We start from the raw sequence: 17,421 nt of genomic DNA, 5'->3' as shown, positions 1-17,421 counted from the left end.
CAAACAAAACCAAAGGATGTCCCAAGAACATGGGTATGAGATTCTTGGCAGGGCAGAAGAAGAAAGGGAAGATTTTCACGGGGCATAGTATGTGCAAAAGTGTTCAGGCACAATGCAAACTGTAAGAAAAGTGCCCGCTCTGACCAACAGGGCTTCAAAAGGATGGAGCTCAGCACTTAACTCGCAGCAATGCAGGGATCACAACATCTTGCATATCCACCCTCTCCCTTTGGCCTGGTGTGGCTGCGACTCCACAACAGCACCGTTGGCCATAAGAATGGCTTCATACCGTGACAGCCCTCCAGAGGGGTTGCCTTTGGTTTGCCTTTGCTACCAAAGCACTTCCAGGTCTATTGTCAACGGGAGGATAGATAATTACATATAATACATGGTTTAAAACATAAAATTCCAGCCCTGTAGTCTCTTGTCCTCCTTCTTTGTCTCATTTCTCTGCCCTCTGGGTTGTCTCTCTTCTTGCACTCAAGCTCATATTTCTGAGTGTTTCAATTTCAGAAGATGGGATCATTTCCAAACCATTCTGGTTCAGAGCCATATCCTAACCTGTCCCACTTTGAAGCCATGTCTTCTGTTCATGCGAGTACTCCAGCCACCATCCCTCTCCTCCAGGGGCCTATGCAATGTTTCCATGTATTATATTGGAATTATGCCACCTTCCTGACAGTAAATGAAGAACCACAGAGTAATATGCCCCCCCTGTATTTACATGTGACCTGAAATCTAAGCCAGAAACAGACACGTGTTCATTCCATGACTCCAAAATACCTAAAGGTGTAATCACCAGCGCCACGACGTGGCAATTCCCACCTAACACTTGTCAGCCACCGGTTACTGTGACCTCCAAAAGCCCTGGCCGGGTGATTCATTCCTGCCCTGCACTTCTAAAGATTCCCAAGAAAGGCAAATTGCCTACCCTGCACCATGACATAACTTCACCTAATGATCTCAGAAAGAGAGTATGAAAGAAATCTGGACTTCACGGCTCCAGTTCGCTCACCACCGTGACCTCTTCCACAAACGCAGGCTCGGACCTGCTCGTTCACCCCCCAGAGTAAGCTGCAAGAAAGTATCCGCCAGCTAAGGATGTCCTAGAAGGAGGAAAACCTTAGCTGTCAATCTCCTTGAGAAGTTCGACGCGTGGACAGCTGGAGCGGGCAGCTGCCAGCGCTCGGACGTGGCTCGGCGGCTGCGAGAAGGCTTCACTGCCTGGGGGCTGACCAGCCCATGTCACTGAAAGGTCCCTCGCCCGTGGCCGACCTGGGAGGAGGACCGCAGGGCGTGCAGAGGTCAGAATCGGTGTCTGATTCCCCTTCTGCAATGTAGGGTCTGATTTTGGCTACGGCTGCATAGCAACCGTTGTTAAGGATGTCCAAATTCTCTTTGGACTGGGAGATGCTAAAGCCACTGAAAGAGCGCTCCAGTTCCTCGTGGTCTACCGAGGGGATGGAGATGGACGTGTCGCTGTCTCTCAGGGCACTCTCGTGGTGTTTGGTTGTAATGTCTTCATTCCTCAGGTACTCTGCGCTCGCCCTGTGCCCACCGCTGTACGCTGATAAGGAGCGCTCGTGGGAGGGCGGCGGTGGGATGCGGACCAGTGAGCCGGGGTCTCCGACGGGCGAGGAGCCATGGCTTTGCCGCTGGTAGACCTGCTGCTGGCATGATGTCGAGGGTGGACATGTGTTGGTCGGGGCTGGTGGGGCAGAGAAGTTCTTCTGACCCATAGAGCTGGTGGACCTGATGATCTTGATGATGCAGCCGTTCTTGTCAATGTGCTCCCTGCTGTCTTCAGGGCTGTGGTAAGGAGGTGCTGGGTCTGGTTCTTTGGACCCAAAGTAAGCCTCCGTCTCTGTTGGTGGGATGCCCATCCGCTGCATGTAGATGTTCACCAGGAAGTCCAGCTTCTTCTCCATTGACTGAACCTGCAAAACACCGCAGTATGAGTGCTACACACTGCACGCAGGTTGAAGCACATTAACATCCCGAGTACAAGTGACTTCCAAACCATCTAGGCACAAGTGTGGGGCTGGGCTTCACAGAAGACCTCTGCCTACACTGACCTACACCAAACCAAAACTTTTAGTAAATATTTAATTGTCCTGTTCTGAAGTGTTTAATTCTCCACCTTGTTATAGGGTTTTCCTTAAGCTCCATCTTTTTGACAGGTACCAAATTCCAGGAACGCTGGAACACGCTCCCATCCTTTCAGCTCCTTCCTGCATCTGGCACTTGCCTGGGCTCAGATGGGCCACAGGGGTTTCTGAGCCTTATCCTCTAGGAAGATTTTAATCTTTGGCAAGGCCGGCAGCTACAGCAGTCAGGCTCATGGACTCATTTGAAACATATCTAGTACGGTGGCAAAGAAACCAATGTGCCATTTTCAAAAATAATGTGGACTTTTGGTAAACTCACTAAAAAACTGTATGTCAGAGACTCCAAAGTGCCTGCTTTGAAAGGAGTACTTAGGCTTCTAAGACCTTTAGTGCCCTTCCATAACATCCACTTTGTTTCTTTTTCAAAATATTCTTAGATCCTGGGTTTTTTTCTAAATGATAATATCACACTGGGGAAAAATAAGGCAAGAAAAAACCAACACAATGCATGCAACGCCTTCTGATAAAAACTCCTTCCTGACCCAATATACCTGTTTTTCAACTTTTCCAAGCCTGCCCATCATACTGGGGTCTTCAGGCAGCTCCCCCTCCGCTGGCCCTTTGGTCCGATCCTTGTCAGTCATGGAAGATCCTCTCCCAACGATCTGGTCAACTCTACCGGGATCAGAAAATCCCCCCACCCCCGGAAAAGGACCTGGAGTTAGTTGGAGGCAGCAGGCGAGGAGGGCTCCGCTTGTCGCGCCTCCATGGGACAAAGCAACAGCCTCTCGCCCAACTAACACTCCAAATTACTCACAGACACGCAGTGGCACTGAAGTGTTAATTCAGATGCAAAATTCAGAGCAGTATTAGCAGAGTTTGAAATTATCCATTTCTGTTTGTACAGATAAAACCTGGCACATTATGCACAGTAAATTTACCCACTGCAAAGAATTTCTTTAACTGGCGTTCTTCCAAATCAATTAACGTCTTATTTGTACTGAAAAATTATTATTTTGGGGGAAGATCAAGTTTTCTGTCTAGTGTATGTCAATGGGATTTTTTTTCAGCCTTCGCAGCAGTTTCCTCTCCTCGATGCAAATGTAAGGGTGTAATTCTCATGCCCATGAAAAAGAGCTGCTTGCCCCAAGATCCAGGCAAACAGATGCAGCGCTGAGTGTTTTAGTGGAGTTTTAGTGGAGTTAGATCAAGGCTGAATTTGGTCATAACTCACCAAACATTACCAAATTGTCTTCATCTCAATGCTATGGCAATTCACACCCACATTATTAGACGGTTTCTACTAGCAGGGCTCCAAGCCCGTAACAGCAGAGGACGCTCCTGCCAAATCAGCAGCTAAAGCTACTGGCTGTGTTGGTTGGCATGAACTTCTTTACAGACATTACATTTGCAACTCCTCATTCCCAGTCTAGAAACACCTGGGTTGATACACAGCTCTGTACGCAGAGGAAGAAAGATGGCAGAGCCAGTTTGGAAGCTGGAAGTCAATTTTATTTGAGGCATCAAATATAAATTTTCTAGAGAGTAAATACTGGGGCTTCTTGATTCCTCAAAAGTCAGAGGAGCAACTCAGTTTTGGAACAGCTTCTTAATGGCAGCCCCATTTATAACTTGATTCTACGCCAGGCAAACTTTACTCTTGCATAATGCACCAAACAGAAGGGTGGCGGGGGGAAAAAGAAGGGTTAATTAATCTGACTGAAACCAAGTTGAGGTATCTTGAGCGGAAAACTCAAAATGCTTCTTACGCAGTTCTGCCGTGTGGGCCATGGGTCCATGCACCAAGAGGAGGAAAAGGAAGGAGCTGAACACAGACAGACAGGGGAAAATGAACAAACAAAAACCAAGGAAAGGAATGAGACGTGAGGCTATTTCCAACACAAGAGCCATCTCTTTTCTTTACATTTGACAGGGACTTAATACATATGTTGGCTGTTGACATTAAGGGACAGATATCGGTGGGTATGGACCAGCGTGGCTCCCTTGGCTTATATTAGAGCAACAGCAGTTTACAGCACCAGAAGATGTGGCTCAAAGAGATGAAGTGGATGAGCACATCACACCAAAGACAGAAAGTATAAGCCAACAAATATTGTAAAGTTTATCTTTGATCCCAGAAGATACTTCATTTGGGCAGGGATGCGACAGAATACTGTTCTGTTTAAAAAGTCATGTTTGATCCTTTGCTTAGCAATATAAGCACAGGAGTACAAGGAGCACCAAGTGCTATAATTACAAGCGTGAGGAATACGCATGCCTTATTTCTCTCTTGTAATGGGAGAAGCAAATTACTGACATGTACAGGAACTCCCCACAAGGGATGCAATTACTGACATGACATACAGCACAAGAAATCCTACGACAATGTTGTTACCATGTAAGCAAAGAGGTATTAAATTGGATACCTCGGGCTACCTTGGTTTGGAATCACAAGTCAAGGCGTAGTACAGCCACTGTATGAACTCCTCTCCTGTATGCACAAGCAAGTAGACTAGTAAAACAATGAACATGCGTTTAAAGAGGCCAAAGTCTAAATGCTACTGAATATTGCGGAAGGCCAAGAAAAAATCAAGGTGCTCTGTCCTCGTGTCCCATCTAGCACAGCACTAACACTGAAATGTGTCCACTAATGGAAATGAGATGTCCTTCAACAGTTGCTGAGTAGAGCAGGGAGGCAGGACGGAGTGTAACACAGAGAGGAAAACTGAACATTGCCATGCTACGGAGTATCATAACAGCAGAGAGAGTCTTGTACAATCCTATCTCTAATCTCGCAGAAATTGAGGAAGGACTTCTGCTCTCTGCCATGTCCTTAAGAGGAGAGCTACCCAGTAAGTCAACCTCACACGACCCATGCGAAGTACAGGAGGCCAGCTGGCACTTCACAGATGGAGTGACCTCTAGTATCATACAGAAAAGCACTAACTTCTTCTATCACCTTCAGGGTGGACACAACTTGCCTGTAGACCTGCTGTGATTTAAAAGCAGGACTGAAGCACTGCATAGAGCTCACCCACAAAGCATTCAGAAGCTCATGCCCATATGCTGCTGATACCAGAGCCAGGGCAAATCCTGCTTGATTCATTCCCTTCATGTCTATACTTTAAATAGTCCTGACTCCTGAGGTGGTTGTCTTCCACAGGTCTGAGAAACCAGAGAGCCAGATCTCTCCTTGGAGGCAGGGTCTGATCCGAGGACGGTGTGGTGGGCAGCTGTGGGCCAGATTTTAGTGCAGAGAGGGGCGAAGAAGGTGAACCAAGTCCTCTCTTGATGGGAGAAACCAGGCTCAAGGTCTCCCACCCCTTTGCTTCCCATGGCAGAAGTTAAACCAGAGGAGAGTGCTCCTACCCTCAGCAAAGTACAGAGATGTCATTTTGTGCCTTATCTGATACAAGAGAAGAGAGGAATTTCCTTGTGAGCTCCCAACCCGCCTGTGCCTAGCTGAGCACCACAAAGAGCAGGAGGTCCTTTTAGCCATTATAAAAGAGTTTGAGGCTTTGTCCCAATTGGGCAGCAGAGCTCAAAAGATGAAGAAGAGAGAACACATTCCACCTTTGCAAGCAGAGGGGGACAGCGTAAGTTCCTATTGCGAGACAAAGGACCACGAACCTTCTGAGATGCCAAATCCCACTTCTGCACTACATCCCGTGGGGAGCCTTGTGCCTTCCCAACACTTATCTTGGCTGTGTCGAATACACACGTGCAGAGGGAAGAATTCAGCTGAGGCTTTGGAAGACTCAGCCCCGTGCTTTTCCCCTCGCAGCAGGAGAGGATTCAGAGATTTCTAACGATGCATGACAAACTGTGCCATCTGCTGTCCTTGATAGGCTCTGCTGGGTCTTGGTTTGGGAGGGGAAGAGAAAGGGGGTTGCTCTTTAAAGTGAACTTTGATATCTTTCCTTCTTTCTAATGATACAAAAAAAATGTAAAGTCTTGCATCAGCCACAGTGCAGGTTTTCTCATGCTTCATTATGCTTCATGCTAACAGTGCATGCAAAGAGGTGTAATATGTCACCCTCGGGCCAAAAGCAGACATCAAAAGGTCAAACGGCTCAAATGAGATAAAAATGAAGTGTTTGGGAATATATATCCAATTATTTTTTTTTTCTTTATCTCTTATTATTTTTTTTGTACACAATTCAGGCATTGAAGCCAAACCCCCTTCATCCATGTCACAGGACTGGCTACTTACCTCCTCATTTGGCAATAAAGTTTGCTCTTGACATATTTTGACCAATATCTCTTGTCAAAAAATTACAGCTGAGGTTGCACCTATTCTATGTGAAATCAGCCGATCAAGGGAATTTAATCCAGGTTGTCTGTGTGTGCAACTGCCTTGTGCTTGCATGGAGCAAACACCTTCAGCCAAACCACAGCCGTGGATGTCCACTGGTATCCAGCTGCCTTTGCTGGGAGCTACTTGCAGAAGCCTTTCTGGCTGAACTGAGTCCTTGTCACTGGAGGACCTCAGTGCAATCCAGAAGGTCGAGACTGCTCATGAGACACCACTCGGTTTTGTTTCTCTGGGCAGCATGTGGCTAAAACAGGGGTGTGCAGGCTGAAAAAGGAGAGGTTGGTGCAACCCATGGGGACCCCGCAGCACCCGTCCCCACGGCACGGCGCCACGTGGCGCTGAGATGATGGAGGCCACGGCAGCAGTAGAGCCTGACCCAGAAATTTTGGATTTGGGCTTGGGGCTGCTCGGAGCTCTGGTTCGCAACCATCGGGCACCTCACAAGTCCCACTGGTGTCTGCGGGAGGATGCAGCTGCCAAAAATTAAGCGCAGCATAAGCCTTTTTTAATGGGTGGGAGAAGAGAGATTTCAGCAGCCTTCTGCTGAAAGTACTCTGCTGCTTTCTGGAGCCTCTCAGCCACAGCTCAATACAGAAGAAATACGAAAATTCATTAAAAAAGGAAGCAATTATTAAAAAGAAGTCTTAATGTCCCAGGAGCCTAGTGGGCACGTGCAAACAGGTTTTTAATCTGGCCATCGGTATTAGGAAACTGTAAAAAGGAGGGGGGAGTCATTAACATTAAGCAGATACAGCAACAGACTTGGATTGAAAAAAATAAACATCCCAGTGTGAGGCGATGGGCCTTCTCCCCCTGTATCCATCGATCACCTTCTCCGTGTGCCGGGCACAAGCTTTCACAGGAAAATCTTGCCTCTAGTGAAGGCTTGTGGCACATCTAATTGTATAGGTTAAACACAACAAAATCCAATCAAATATGTATTTTTATTTTCAAATTGAGATGTTTGTGCAGATAACTCAGTTATTTCATTTTTAAAGACTAGTTTTGGGCCTCATAATTTGGCAAGGACAAGAAATGGGAAAAATACTTTTCTGAGAGCATCTTTTTTCCAAGCATAAAGCTTGGGGCTTCTGGAAAATTCTCTTTTTTTTTTTTTTTTTTTTAATCTTTGAGCTAGCTGAGTGGGAAAAGGTAAGCTTTCAATATTCCTTTTACTCACATTCCTTTAGTGAAGATTACTTAGAGCAGCTTAAATAAAAATCAAGAGATTTATCATGTATTAGCTCTTGGGGAGGGAAAGTATATTTAGGGAAAAAAAAATATTTGAGGCTAAGCTTGCTGCATTTAAAAATCACCTACTATTTGTGCTTGGAAAACGACTTTATGGCAAATATTTATACCTGCCTTGGGCTCCAGTCTCAATACCAGGTGAAAATAGAGCTCCACTCACGGCCCTGCTGACCAGACCCCAGAATGCCCTCAAATGGGAACTTCAGTGAAAATATGTTTCTTGTGGCATCAGCTTCAGGTAGAGTTTTACCTAAGGAGAGAACTTCCTAAGGGCGATGAGAAAACCCTCGCTGCCGGACTGAGGGCTGGGTTTGACTCCTGCTCTTTTTTTTGCTTGCAAAAGCACCATCCTTTTTTTTTTTTGAATACGAGTCCCGTGGTTGTAATATTTTACCACAATGTTTTCCTCTGTGGTCGGTAGAGTTGCATCAGCAAGAAAAAGAGACCACTGTGTCCATCGGGTGTGAAACACTTCATTCTTACTTTGCCCACTGAAGTAAACTCATTTCATAGCACGAAGAGCTGCAGAGGCTCCTTCGCTTGTGCGTGGAGTGTTTCATCTTTTGGAAAGTAGATCGTTTATATTGGCTTTGTGGGTAAATATTCCACCTTTTACATTTGAAGAAAGTCTTATAAAATATGAGCTTTTTAAAAGATACATTTTTGCTTTCTAACACCTAGAAGAAGATTGATAACAGAAAATACGCTAGCTGAAGAAACTGATGGTTATTGATGCCTGTATGAAAGTCCCTTTTTTTTCTCCTTTGGCTTGCCTAGTGTGAAAGCTCGTTACTGAAAGTAAATCAGAGCACACCCAGAGTAGCAAGCCCTTCTGAGCCGTGATTTAGCAAGCTGCACTGCTAAGCAATAAATGCCGTCATATAACTGGCATGAAAGGGGTTTGACATTAAGCAAATGAAAAATCCAGAGAAAGCGGCATTTGGTGAATCCTAACCTAGGCGAGTATTGGGGAGATTCTTTGGAAGAATACATGGGTCCTTTGGTTGGATACTTCTTATGCCGGGGAGTTGAAGGGGGCGGGGGACCCACAATCATATCTATCCTGGCAAAGTAAATAAGAAAAAAGACACCAGCAAAATGCATAATGAAGCAACACGAAGAGAAAAGTTGGTCAGAAAAGTTGCAGAAAGAAACAACTGAAAAACAGAACGACAGAGAAAGAGAGAGAGAGACGTTGAAAATACACTCCGCTGGAAACAGGAGGCTCTGTCCTACCACCTGGTTGTCAGTGAAAGCCAGAGTCTTACCCACCCCGGGGTAAGATTTGGAGATTTAGGCACCACCGAAACATCATTAGGAGATCCCCCCACCCCAGATATAACAGGCAACATGCTTTACCCTCTGGAATATATTTGCATGTGTGTAGCAATATCCCATAAAGGTGGTTAGATAGGAAACAACGTGTATTCAGTCTCCTTTGAGTTCCAGTGCTAGAGAACACATCCGCAGCTAGTTCAGAAAAGCATGAGTCGCCGGAGTCGGTGAGATACGCTGCGGCATTGTACAACGCAATGAATGGGAGACATCCATGGCTGGCAAGGTGTCAGGATGAGACACGAGACAGTGTGAACACAACACTGAAAAGAGCACATTACAGACACACCACAGTGACAGAGGCATTAATGATTAAAGAGGAGAGTGCATGTAAACACCCCAGAAATTTGCTTGAATGCACCTTTAAGCCACCAAAGCCCTGGCTACGGGAGGTCATCGCCAGCCCTGCCGAGCCGAGCTGGCAGGGAGAACATAGTGCTTTGATTGCTCATGGAAAGGGAAATAAAAATATCTGTTGTCTTCCGAGCTGGCCTGTGACAACCTCCCTGGGCTCCACCGTACGGGTGCACTGTACTTCTAGCGCCAGTCGGTCATGCCCCAACGCTGCCCATGGCCACCCCAGGCACACACCTCATCTACAGGGTGGCCCTTACAGTTCTACTGGGCAGGCAACCAGCCATGGGACCTCTTGGTGCCCCTCTGGCTATGATGACGAGTGCTTCGAAGGATGACCCCAAGGGGGTCTGCTCCCGTCACCGTCACTGGTCTCCTGCTCAGTGGGGACAGTGAAACCAGTGAAGCTGCCTGGTAGCCCTGGAGCCCAAATCCAGGTACTTCACACTTTTAAAGCAGCTCCTGGTCCTCTTTAACTTCCCTGCACTGGTGTGGATAGCCTAGTCCAGCCTCAGCAACCTCAGTCCACAGGTACAGCTGAGAGGAGAATTCAGTTTAGCCTTTGAAAACTGCTGTTCCTTACCCCAAACCCCCAAAAAATGCAGCCAACAAAACCACTCTGTCTTTGCAGCACATCACCGTGACGGACTGGCAATGGGAGACTTGGGTGGATGGCGAGGCAATCTGCCACACCAGCTCGGGGGGTTGAAAACTGAGGTGTCCTACCTGGAGCCAGTGGAGATGACAACCCCAAGAGCTCACTGCCCACTGCGGAGGCAGCCTGGAGGCCTCGCACTTCAGCTTATCAAAGTTAAGAAATATAAATCCCCTTCTCCTCCTCTTCTCTCTCCAGATTCAGCTACACATCGTGGATCTACAATCATCGAATCTGTACTGAACAGGGGTGAGAGGCTCAATGAGAGGAAATTCTCCAGGATATTTTAGTCTCCATCGCAAGGGAGAATTTACCTTCTGGCTGCACATCTGGAAACGGGAAACGCACAGCGTGCAGCAACGCTGAGAAAGTTACCTCTGCTGCTCGAAGATCCAGAATTGCAGAGTTAAAATGGTCTCTGAGAGATTAATGGGAGAAGAAAGATTCCTCTTTTTCCTAAAACAACTTTCCTATTGCATTCCTGGGGTTCACATTACATGTTTGCATACCCAAACACACTTTTTCGCACGTTTGCTGACTCTGCCAGGGACCTAGATGGGTTTGAAATGAAAGGAAAACTTCTCAAATGCCTTCCAGAGGAAGCTGGGCTGCCACGGCCATCAAGGGAAATACATTCTCCAAGTGTAAAAGTAAACAGTAAATTATTTTGACTGGAGATAGCCTATGGCCAAGCCCTGGCTCTGTTCTGGGTGTCCTTCGAGCTCAGCAGAACTGGGGCTACTTCTGCTGAGCCGACACAGCCGGTGGTGTTGGGGGTTTGGGGTCCGGTGCTCAACGTGGGACATCAGGGCTGAGGGAGGAGTGGTCAGACAAAAAGGTTTAGCTCTCATCCTCTGTTCAGGGGACCAAATTCACTTGGGCTTCTTTGCAGGAGAAATAACTGGGTGATTGTAGCGGAAAAATGAAATTTTAAATGCCCTTCTCGGTTCCATTTGGTCCTTTTTCACGTTTCTTCCCCTATTAAAACTAACTCCTCTCCCCCTAAAATTTGAACACGGAGGCTGAGATGCAGCTCACCTAAACGACACCGACGTTGGCGGGCTGGGATGAGAAATCCCCACCTGCATGTACTTTCAGCAGACTGGACCATCCGAGGAGGGACTGCTCCTAAAATGACAGCATCCCAACGGCGGGAGGAAGGTGCTGCTTCCTCGCTGCCCCCTCTGCCCATCGCAGCAGGGTCACCCCCGGCACACCAGAATTTATTTTGTATCACTCCCAGAAATGTACCAAATTAGCCAGATTAGCCTCAAGACTGGGGGCACCGAACCTTTGCTATCCTGCCAGGAGGACCACAGAGATAACGCACCTGCCTTACCTATGGGATATACGATAATGACAGCAACTCCCAAATTAAAGCCTGGAGGAGGATGAGCCATATTTCATGTGTGTATGTCCTGGGGTGGGCACTAAGGCAGTTTTAGCGACACACCATCACTGTTCGCAGTCCCTGTCCTGCCCATCCCTGCGGGTTCTAGCCACAAGCACCGATGTTTTCCTTGAGGCTTTCTCTTAGGAAGAAAAAGAATAAGTTGGAGCTGCAAAGGAAAGTGTCTCTCTCCTAGGAATACCTCCACAACGAACGAAAAACAGTATGAAAAATAAAGCAAAGAGAGGGGTCCCTTGCCTGGCCTGAAGGTTTTTAATCCGGGAGAGCATGTCCAGGTGACCAGCTGAATACTGCTCGATGACATCCATCACGTCGTAGGGCCGAAGGCTCTCCTTAAACTTGCGCTTGGAGACGAGAAATCTCATAATGCTGCAGGTGATGGGGAGGAAAGGGAAAATATCGTCCCTGAGCTGCAGCCTGACCTGCTTAGCGGCAGATAAAAAGCCCCGCAGGGAGCTGCTTTGCAAGGAAAATGGAATAAATCCCACGGCTGCGGCAATAGGGGAGGGGAAGGGGATTGCGGGGGCTCGCGGCTGAAGCCCTGTCTGCCACGCGGGGTCCCCGATGCCCCTCGGACCATCAGCTGTGCGAATGTCCTCTCGGCACCGCTTTTATAAATGTCAGCATTAGGTCTCAAAGCTGGTGAGAATGATCATTTGGATGCATCCCTGCAGGGGATTTTCCTGTTTCTCCATTTATTCCTTCGCTCAGCAAAAAATCGCCCTTTCTGGCAGTATTTTCTGTAAAGGAGGGCAGGCCACCCAGGGGAAAAACAGCCTGCAGCACAGACATTTCAGCATTTGCCACCTTTGCTTGGACTTTAAATTTCTTTTTTTTCCCCTATTATTATTTATTTTTCCAGACCGCTCCCCCCCCGTCCTTCTCTTACCACACTGCCCTGATGCTGACTTTCAGTCCCGGTGTCAAATCTTCCGTCACAAACTCGCAGTTGCAGCTTTTGTTCTCGTCGGGAATGTCTTCTCCGGGGAGGCTTGCTTCTGGGTTTGGGAGAGGGAGGAATAAAGACAACCTGTTACTATTTCCCATGCCGGTGCCGCGCGAGAAAATGCAAGTCGGATCGCAAACAGCAATCCCAGGGGGAAGCGCCGGAGAGATCTTTGCTGAGCATCCCAACGGGAGACTTTCCCAAGGTGTCTTATGGTGAAATCCAGCAATGCCAACTGCAGCTCTCACAGAATCCCAGAATCCCAGACTGGTGAGGGTTGGAAGGGCCCTCTGGAGCTCCCCCATCCCACCCCCTGCCAGAGCAGGGGCACCTCCAGCAGTGGCACAGGACGGCGTCCAGGCGGGTTTGGGATGGCTCCAGAGGGGGAGACTCCCCCACCTCTCTGGGCAGCCTGTGCCACTGCTCTGCCGCCCTCACAGCAGAGAAGGCCCTCCTCAGGTGGAGATGGAACTGCCGATGGTCACGTTTGTGCCCATTCCCTCTTGTTCTATGCTCTCGTCCATCTCTACACGCCTGGCTCCTCCTCCTTTCCCCATCCCAATACACATAAATATATACATTATCACGGGTGTCAACAGGGGTTTTCTTATCTCTTATTACACTCCAAGCTAAAGGACTGGAAGGGGAAGGAGACCTATGTAGGCACCCTGCCTGGCAGCTCTGCCCTTCCTGGGTGGAGACAGAGAAGATGTTGGGGCTGGACGGGGCTTCGGGGTCCAGCTCAGCGTCCCAAGTCCTCACCTTCTGAGTTTTGCCGTGACGCCGCTCCCTTGATGCGGAAAGCTTGCCGGGCTCGGCTGCGGTCTCCGAAGCTCCAGCTCTTGGGGACTTTGCTCGGGCTGTCCTCGATGCTCTGGTCAGCGCTGGGGGACCTCCGGATGCCCTGAGCCTGTGGAGAGCCTTTCCCTTTGGTGCCAGCACCGCGGGGACTGGAGAAGACACGATCTTTCAAACTGACCTTCTGACTGTTCAGAGAAACACGTTGAAACAAAGACAAAAAGGAGACAGCAGGAGGAGTCATTCTGGAAACCACGCAGTCCTTCCCCACCAGCCATTAGAAACCAAGAGCACTTCCAAGCAGCAGTGAGATGTAGTTTTGCTGTTGGCTTTTTTTTTTTTTAAAAATGTATATTTCTCTTTTTTTTTTTTCTTTAAAGAATGCATTGTAGAAATGTTTCCGCCACAATGAGTGAAATGGGAATGATTATTAAGAGAGAGAAAATAATGAGGACTTAAACAGAAGCCCCTCGTGGGATGCCGGGGCTGGCGGGACAGAATGACGATAAACAATGGAGTTATGATTCCTTAAATCACTGATCGGCTCCGATCACGAGCGAGGAAGCTTTTCTTTCACAACTGCCTTCCAAAACCCTATATCTAATAAAAAAATACTAATTAAAAAAAGCCTTTGTCTTAAACTTTTAACTTTCTTGGAACCACTTCACTTCTGGCACTCAGACCTGTCCTTTCCCTTTCTTCAACTCCTATATTTCCTCCCTCTTAAAACATGATCTGCTCCTTTTATATATTCTGAAGAGTTCCTCTTTTTCCAGTCATATATTTAAATACTTAAATACAAACAATTAAATGTGCAACTCCTTTGTACCCTATAAAGATTCAATCTAAAAGCTAGCTAACATCTATCTGCAGGTCTGCTACGGGTGCCATAAACATGCAAAGAGAAATTTTACAACTTTGGAATATGGCATTTTATTGCTGTTTTTCTATTAGAATCCCACTTCTTTAAAACCTTGGAATTATGGTTTGAAAAAAAGATCGCTCCAGACACAGAGATGATCTCACTGAGAAACAGTCTGCTGACCACCCAGCTCTAATTATTTTCCAAATTCTGAACTTTGTAATGAAAAACCTTCGCCCAAATCAAGATGATGAATTTTCACATGAGAATTGCAAAACAAAAAGATTTTGTGAATCTTTATGAAAGGGCAAACTTCATTGCCCATTCAAAGGCAGCACTGGGGAAACCAAACTGCAAACAGTTTTGGGTAATTTGATGTTTTCTGAACAGCAATTGATTATTAAAATACACTAATAGAGGTTGGTCAACGAGTGCAAGGCATATGCACATATAGCCAATATTTTTTGTATGGGTGAATCAAAACTGAGTAAAAACACGGATTTAATTCCCAATACTCTGTACCATTGGAGTACCCACTTATCGTTTTGCTGCAAATACTCTGACTCAATTTGCGGGAAGAACGTTGCAGGAATTCTGATTTCCACATCGGATTTCCAGGTCACCAACCAAAGACCTGGGTTGGTTGAGGTTTTTTTCTGTCTCTCAGCAACGCCACCTCAAAACTCAGAGCCAAACAGTCCTCCTTTGCCTTCCAAACTGGCACAAGGTTCTTCAGTCAGAATTTAGCTGCTGATATTTGAAGCAAAGCGAAACCCAGCTCCCTTTTCCCCAGCGGTATCAGCCGCGCTGTGCTGACGGGAACAGACATTTGTTTTTGTCAGGAAAGGCAGAAGACGTGACTCGAAGACACACAGGGAGCAGATCTGTTGAGTAAGAAGGTGCTATTTTTACAAAGTCACTTTACATTGCGACACGTCGAACATTTACGGGGGGAGAAAGGTGCTTAGGCAGCATTTTCCGGAGCTGCGCGGCATGATGCCATGTGATGCTGATGGACGTTCCCCAGGGAGCGGGGAGCGCAGCTCCTGGGCTGCAGGGCAGGGCTTCCTGCAGCCATTGGCCGGGCAACAATTTCATATTGAAAGATACATTTGAGAGAAAATAAAATTTGGTCATGACCAAGTTAGAAAAGGCGGAATTCTTCCAATTAATGATGCATTTTTAATTCAGATACGTACTGGAGATTTCATTTCCAGCGTGCTGCCCACCTGCAGGGTCTGCCTGAAAGCCGTGGGACCGACAGATGTTCAGCACAGCTGAAAATCAGATCAAAGGTACAAATCCACACGGAAATCTAGGAACATGCGTGTGCCTAAATACCTTTCTGAATGTAAGCCTTAGTCACTAAAGCTACCAAAATCATCGAACATAATGAGCCAAATGTTTCAAAGCAATTCTCATTCTGTGTTCCTTGGATTAGAAACCAGATATACCAGATTGAAAATTTATTTGTCATTTAATCCTAAATAGGCCAATTGGATTTTTTTGTTTTTCTTTATTTTAGTTGATTTTACAGAAGAATATTCCTGGATTCTACTGCGTTTCAGTAGTACTAATAGTTTGAACTACCTGGTCTTTTTTAAACGTAAGTTTTTTTAAAAACGAATCAGCAACATACCAATATTCAGAATTCAAAGCAATCTCTTTATGCCTTATCCTCTGCTGAGTTGCTCCCGTCACCGATCTCGGTGTAAAACCCGTTGCCCCTCACTGAGTAAATCGGGGCCTTTTCTATGGGGCCCCTTCTCCATTGCCACAATAAATGGGCTGAAAACGTTTGCAAGAATCACAAAAGGCAAAAAAAGAAAGCATTGAACTCCGTGAGGAATATGAGCAAAAGGTGTTTCAAGCCTGACAGCACGAGGTGCGACACTTTTACATATTAAAAAAAATCGCTTAGAAATCTGATGAACAAATAAGATCTGGGTGGGTTTTGTTCCTGAGTACTCACTACTCAGAAAAAAACCCGACACCTGACGTAACTTCTTTGTTTTAACACAGACGACATGAGACAACGTGAACAATTCATTGAATTTTTCTTTCTGCCATGCAATTCTCTCATTGGACATGACACCTGGAACCACATGCAAGTACAGTCCCTGCAGAGGAGGATGCTGTTGGGGTCTGCAGGAGCTGGTAGGAAAGAGTCCAAAGGAAAAATAGACATATATAGAGATATATGTTGTCAGCTAATCCAAGATCATGTTCTCATTCAACCAGAAAGTCATGCAGAGTGACGCAGGGTGTCTCGGAGGAGTGGTCTTGAGATGTCACTCGGGCAGATGGCAAATGAGCCTCAGTGGGGTGGAAAGTGTCGGTGTGGGTGACATGGAGATGAGGAGAGCGGTAACCCAGCCACACACGACAACATGAACTGAAGCTTGCAAGTGTGATAGCTAAGAGCGGGGCGAGCACGGGGCAGGCGCCCTGCTCGATCCAGAGGGAAGGGAAGGGAAAGGAAAGAAAACTGTGGCTTTGCAACCAGAGACAAAAGATCATGGGAAGCTGTGACAGCGTAATGGGGCAGGCTTTAGATACCAGGTCTTCATAACCACTTTCAGTTGGCACCTATTAAAAACATGTTCGATAACAAATAAAATTAAAATGATAATGTTTCCAGGCTGACTTTGGGGAAGGTTTACAAAACTTTCAGCTTTTGACTTGAATTTAACAAAGGATAGAAACTGAGTTGACTTTTTCTCTGCTGCCAGTCAATGAAACGAGAGCCCGTGCTGGACAAACACGTAAGGACCGATCCAGGGTCCCACAGCCGGTAGAAAGATGCTCGCTGCACTAGTGGGCTTTGCATTTAGGTTCATGTAGGTCCACGAGCCCAGCACTCAGCAGCAAAACACATATGAACTAACCTTCAAACGAGCTGCCATCAGCCTCCTTAGGACGCTGGGGGTTTGAGCTCCTGTTTGAAACCCTCTGGTCTGGGCTTCATTCCACAGCCCTCTAACAGTATTAAATCAGCACTTTTTAAAAATGTGGACTCATTACGTTAGCAGTAATTTTGGATCGATATAAAGTATCACCTGTAACGTCTTGTCATTGATTTTAAAGTACGCTTGAGCAATTGTTTCATTTTCTCCTTTCATTTTGGAGGCAGCAAACGATAGCCAAGCTGAGCTGGGCTAGCATGGGCTCAGATCCTCTTCTGCGTCCGAACTCAACCAGTAACAGTGTTCATTCTTCTGAGAAGCCATGGCCAGGAGAAAGAGGTTATCTATCTCCTGTCGGGAAACGAGGCTGGATTTTAATCCAGAGTTTGTGCTGAGCTCACAGCGTATGGGAACCGCTCGTTAAAACCAGGCAGGAGAGCCAGGAGTGAATGAGAGCCTTTGTGGCTATCACTGGGCTCC

The 17,421-nt window shown here is 46.8% G+C and overlaps 1 protein-coding gene across 1 annotated transcript in view; it reads right to left on the bottom strand.

Annotated features, from left to right (window-relative positions):
- Window positions 1–1,217: 1,217 nt before the first annotated feature.
- The window catches only part of KCNQ2 (potassium voltage-gated channel, KQT-like subfamily, member 2), a 77,982-nt gene continuing 61,778 nt past the window's right edge, over window positions 1,218–17,421 (bottom strand). The window contains 5 exon segments of the mRNA XM_009893574.1: window positions 1,218–1,937; window positions 2,660–2,783; window positions 11,667–11,798; window positions 12,319–12,427; window positions 13,138–13,361. Coding sequence (XP_009891876.1) covers window positions 1,218–1,937; window positions 2,660–2,783; window positions 11,667–11,798; window positions 12,319–12,427; window positions 13,138–13,361 — 1,309 coding nt within the window.

The sequence above is a fragment of the Charadrius vociferus genome, unplaced genomic scaffold (assembly GCF_000708025.1).
Source record: "Charadrius vociferus isolate BGI_N301 unplaced genomic scaffold, ASM70802v2 scaffold259, whole genome shotgun sequence".
NCBI classification, from domain to species: domain Eukaryota; kingdom Metazoa; phylum Chordata; class Aves; order Charadriiformes; family Charadriidae; genus Charadrius; species Charadrius vociferus.
This window is presented reverse-complemented; position numbering and strand designations above follow the sequence as displayed.